This window comes from Myotis davidii, unplaced genomic scaffold, assembly GCF_000327345.1.
Source record: "Myotis davidii unplaced genomic scaffold, ASM32734v1 scaffold1754, whole genome shotgun sequence".
Classification (NCBI taxonomy): Eukaryota; Metazoa; Chordata; class Mammalia; order Chiroptera; family Vespertilionidae; genus Myotis; species Myotis davidii.
The window spans coordinates 322,519-327,674 of record NW_006285993.1 but is presented as its reverse complement, the minus strand read 5'-3'; the positions used below and the strand labels follow the sequence as shown (position 1 = coordinate 327,674).

At 61.0% G+C, this 5,156-nt stretch overlaps 1 protein-coding gene across 1 annotated transcript in view; it reads left to right on the top strand.

Annotated features, from left to right (window-relative positions):
• The first annotated feature begins 1,397 nt into the window (after nt 1–1,397).
• The window catches only part of SLC5A2 (solute carrier family 5 (sodium/glucose cotransporter), member 2), a 5,949-nt gene continuing 2,190 nt past the window's right edge, over nt 1,398–5,156 (top strand). The window contains exons 1-9 of the mRNA XM_006757165.2: nt 1,398–1,576; nt 2,089–2,160; nt 2,358–2,462; nt 3,186–3,350; nt 3,642–3,747; nt 3,961–4,041; nt 4,177–4,406; nt 4,709–4,844; nt 5,043–5,150. Coding sequence (XP_006757228.1) covers nt 1,451–1,576; nt 2,089–2,160; nt 2,358–2,462; nt 3,186–3,350; nt 3,642–3,747; nt 3,961–4,041; nt 4,177–4,406; nt 4,709–4,844; nt 5,043–5,150 — 1,129 coding nt within the window. The 5' untranslated portion in view covers nt 1,398–1,450. The remainder of the gene's footprint in view (nt 1,577–2,088; nt 2,161–2,357; nt 2,463–3,185; nt 3,351–3,641; nt 3,748–3,960; nt 4,042–4,176; nt 4,407–4,708; nt 4,845–5,042; nt 5,151–5,156) is intronic.

Here is a 5,156-nt window from a genome sequence, read left to right as displayed (position 1 = left end):
CCGAGCAGACATGTGGCTGCCCTACCCACAGTGCTCGGCCCACCCTGAAGTCATATGTAGACACAGCCCCTATGCCTAGCCTCCCCAGCTCTTCCCAGATATCTGGAGGGTGCTCTCTGGGAAAGGAGTGTGCTCTTGTACCCCACAGGGCTGAAGATGGGGAGGGGGGTTCTGTAACCTCTAACTAGTTAGAGACAGGAGTTGGCGAAGACACCCGAGCTTCCTGGCTGCTTGAGGGTCAGCTCTGAGGTTGTTGTCCACCGTCTCAGAGGGTCCCCGCTGGGGTTGGATTCCAACTGTGCACAGCGGTAACCTGTCTGTGGACACACCCTTCATTGGCTTTTCGCCTTTCTCTGTCTTCTTTCTCACTCCTTCACAGTCCCTATTGGGATCACCTCCCCAGTGAAGTCCTTGCGCTCCAGTTCTCATTTTGGGGGTCTGCTTTTAAGGTATTCCCCAAACATGATTCATTCAATTCCCCATCTCTGGCATGCACCCAACTGTCATGGTCAGACGTCCAAGGCTGGTCTCTTCTAGAAGAAAGGCAGAGACACGGCTCTTCACCAACTCCGGGGACGAACCACATCACACCCGCTCTTGGGGGGGCTCCAGCCTGTTGGGGAGACAGAGATGGGCCCAGATGAGGGTCACTCCGTGTGCTGGGAACTGTATCAGAAAAGTCAAGCAAGTCTTTGCTAAGCAGTGACAGGGCTGGGTACTGAGGGCTGGGTACTGAGGGCTGGGTAGGAGTTGGCTGTTTGGGAGACAGGGAGCCATGCTAAGCAGTGACAGGGCTGGGTACTGAGGGCTGGGTACTGAGGGCTGGGTAGGAGTTGGCTGTTTGGGAGAGAGGGAGGCATGCTAAGCAGTGACAGGGCTGGGTACTGAAGGCTGGGTAGGAGTTGGCTGTTTGGGAGACAGGGAGGCATGCTAAGCAGAGGTTTGGGGGTATGAACATACACAAGTTGGGCAGGGCAAAGGAGTAGGAAGGAAACTAGATTTGGTTGGGGGAAAGGGCAAGGGTGGGCGGAGTTGGGGCCTGGCAGGCCCTGACTGTGATGGAGAGCTATGGAGTGCTCTGAGCTGGGGACTCGCAATGTCAGGCGAGGGTTTGAAGATGATCCCTCTGGATTGGTCACAACCAGAGGCTGACTCAGCCAGACTCCCTAGGTCAAGGCTGAAAAGTTGGCGTGTTTTAGGGGGTGATTTTGAGCCCGAGGCACTAGGGAAGAGGTAGGGGCTGAGGCCCAGGAAGGAGTGTTCCTGAACTTGAAAGGGTCCACCTCCCAGGACCAGCCTTCGGTCTTGATGGGACCTGATTCAGCTAAACAAAGGCGGGAGGGGGGACAAGGCCTGGGTGATTTGTCAGCTCACTGCACCTGAGGTAACCATTAACCCCTCCCCTGGGAGAACCCAGGGCTGGTCCCTTGAGGGGCAGATCCTGGACAGAATGGAGGACTACACAGAGGCAAGCTTGGCGCCAGAGCTGGAGGAGCAGAGGGTCTTAATCGACAACCCTGCCGACATCGTGGTCATTGCTGCTTACTTCCTGCTGGTCATTGGTGTCGGCTTGTGGGTGAGAAGTTGAGGGGGTGCTGCTGGGGCCAGGTTTCTGGGGCCTGGCGCAGGAAGACTGCAGGTGGCAGTAGGGGCAGGATGCCTAGATCCTTGAGGGAGAAACCAGGTGCTTGGGAAAGGAGGGGGGAGACTTGTCCCCCCAAATAAGTCTTTTGATAGCTGTAAGAGGCCTAATCACCACTCATTCTTTGTCTCCCATCCTTGGTTGGCTGTCCTCGGGGACAGCATTCTAGGTGAGGCCTCTGTTTGCCATCTATGTCATGGCTGACAGAAGCCCATGGCCTGAACCAGGGCCCCGGAAAAATCAGGCTTGGGTAGCTGGACAACAGCTTAGCGCTTGGGTGGCTCTGGGGGCCTGGGAAGAGGTTGTGGGGGTGGGGTGTGAACCATTGGGGAGCAGAGCGCGGGTTAATCTTCAGCCTGAAACAAGGCTGAGGAATGTGTTGAGAAGGCTAATGAGGTCCAAAGACGCACCCTGAGCCCAGGTCTCCCCCAACTCCTGTCCCCCAGTCCATGTGCAGAACCAACAGAGGCACCGTGGGCGGCTACTTCCTGGCCGGACGGAGCATGGTGTGGTGGCCGGTGAGAGAGAATTCCACTTCTAGGTATTGAGCACATGTGCATAAAAGGCCTGTATTAGAATGTTCAGGGAAGCATTGCCCATTGCACTCAATGCCCCAGAATTAGAAACAACCCACATGTCCATCAAGGGGAGAATTATGGTGAATCCATTCTGCGGAACATTAAGTAGAAGCCCCCCCCCCCCCCCGGTCGCCCAGGTCGGGGCCTCTCTCTTTGCCAGCAACATCGGCAGCGGCCACTTTGTGGGCCTGGCGGGGACTGGTGCTGCCAGCGGCTTGGCTGTGGCTGGATTTGAGTGGAATGTGAGCCCCTTTTTGCCAATAACCCCACCCCCAGTGGGAACCCCTGGAAGGGTACGCCTAGGGAGGCTCGGGCAGAGGGGGTGTGAGACTGATTGTGGGTGCGGTTGGCTTCAGGTGAGGGTCACGGGTCCAGCTCGGAAGCAGAGGGAAGTAGGAAACGACCACTTTCAGGGTAGGGGTAGGTCCTGCTGCTGACCTGCCATGTGAGCCGGGGCCAGCCCCTACCTCTGTGGCCTACGTACTCCTCTCGGAAGTGGGGTGAACAGCCTCAGGGACAGTGAAGTGCTTGTTCCGATGCTCTCGGAAGTGTGGCCTATGAGGTCCCTGGGCAGAGTTAAAGCCCTTGCAGAAGTGGGAGACAAGGCTCTGGGACTGAGGCACGCCTTGGAAAGCTGGGGCGGTTAAGGCTCTGCGCTCAGGGCTTCCTGGAGGAGGAGGCCTCTGAGCTGAGCCTCCATGGTTTCCTGGGTTGGGAGGGGAGGGGAGCCCTTCCTAGCGAAGCTGGGGTCAGGCTGAGGGGTCGGTCTGTGCTTGGACTCCAGTGCTTGGGGGTCAGGGGCAGGGACCTCTTGGGAAGGACTGGCCAGGGGTGGTGGCCTGGGAGGCAAGGAGGGCTCTAGTTAAAAGCCCAAGAAGGAGAGAGGGGTCTCATACCCTCAGGGGTAGGAGGCGCTGCAGGCGGGGTCTGGGACCGGGAGTCGCCCAGCTGCCCTGTGCCCACAGGCGCTGTTTGTGGTGCTGCTGCTCGGCTGGCTCTTCGTGCCGGTGTACCTGACGGCGGGCGTCATTACCATGCCGCAGTACCTGCGCAAGCGCTTCGGCGGCCATCGCATCCGCCTCTACCTGTCCGTGCTCTCGCTCTTTCTGTACATCTTCACCAAGATTTCGGTGCGCGCGCGGGACGGGGCCCTGGAAGGGCGGGGCCGCGGATGGAAGCGCTTTGGAAAGTCCTGGAGGGGGCGGGACCAAGGAGAAGTGGACGTGAGGTCCTGATGGGGGTAGGGAGTCATGGATTTCTGGGGCCACGGCCACCGTGGGTGAGACCTGGGGAGGTCAGGGCATTGAAAAATGAGCGCGCCTTTGAGGTGTGGCCACCCAGGGCTGTGGTCTGGGCAGGAGGTGGAACTGCGCCCCTGCCCCGGCCTCTGGGCCTGACCTGCCTGCTCGCTCCTCCCCCAGGTGGACATGTTCTCGGGGGCGGTATTCATTCAACAGGCTCTCGGCTGGAACATCTACGCCTCCGTCATCGCGCTCCTGGGCATCACCATGGTCGACACTGTGACAGGTGGCCATGGGGGGCGTAGGGAAGGGAGGGGCTCGGGGTGTGATAGGAGCCACGCAGCCCCGCCTCCGCTTCACGAGTGCATGAGCCAGGGAGTGGGCCATGGCTTTGAAACGTGTTCTCCGGGAAGGGGCACCTTTTCATATTCCAACAACCACGCGGTCTGCACTAGCAGCAGCCTGTCCGGGCTGCCCCCGCTGACCAGGCCCCTTGCAGGAGGGCTGGCGGCGCTGATGTACACGGATACCGTGCAGACCTTCGTCATTCTCGGGGGCGCCTGCATCCTCATGGGTTACGGTACGCCCCGTGGGGAGGGGGCGGCGGCCGAGGGCAGGGCTCACGCTGGAAGCTGGGACAGCTGAGTCCCAGGCGTGGGTTCTAGGGAGGGCCTTGGCGCGGGCGCCCGGTCCCCTGACGGTTTTGCCCACACAGCCTTCCATGAGGTGGGCGGGTATTCTGGGCTTTTCGACAAATACTTGGGGGCAATGACGTCGCTGACGGTGTCGGAGGATCCGGCCGTGGGCAACATCTCCAGCTCCTGCTACCAACCCCGGGCCGACTCCTACCATCTGCTCCGGGACCCTGTCACGGGGGACCTGCCGTGGCCTGCGCTGCTCCTGGGGCTGACCATCGTCTCCGGCTGGTACTGGTGCAGCGACCAGGTGCGAGGTCAGGGGTTGGGTGGGGAGCAAGGCTGGGCAGAGCCAGAACTAGTGTGGGCGGGGCTGAGGTGGGTGGAGCCTGAAACCATCCGGTGGGGCTGGGCTGAGGGCGTGGGAACTCTGCTGGGTGGAGCTAAACCCAAGGAAGCCGGGTGCAACCGGCAGGGGCTGTGTGTGGAGCGGAATTGCTGCGGAGCTGAGCCAGGCAGGGCCTGAGTTAGCGCCGGGAGTTGAGGCGAGGCCTAGGAGGCGGGGTGTCCGGGACTGGCCACACACAGGCAGCTGAACGCCCCGGGTCACAGGTCATCGTGCAGCGCTGCCTGGCGGGGAAGAACCTGACCCACATCAAGGCGGGCTGCACCCTGTGCGGCTACTTGAAGCTGATGCCCATGTTCCTCATGGTCATGCCGGGCATGATCAGCCGCATTCTTTACCCGGGTAATGTGTGCCCCACCCAGGCCCCTTCCTGCAGAAGGACCGGGCGTCCGCTTCCCCTAAGATGTGGGACCCTGGCCATCCAGTCCCGCCTCCCTCCAGGGCTCCCACCTCCTCTCCGTTAGATTCCCAGCCCGCACTGCAGGGATCCGCGTTCCCGGACCAGGCCCTGTCCTAGGTGTGTCGTGCCCTCTCCCCCAGACGAAGTGGCGTGCGTGGTGCCCGAGGTGTGCAAGCGCGTGTGCGGCACCGAGGTGGGCTGCTCCAACATCGCCTACCCGCGGCTCGTCGTCAAGCTCATGCCCAACGGTGAGG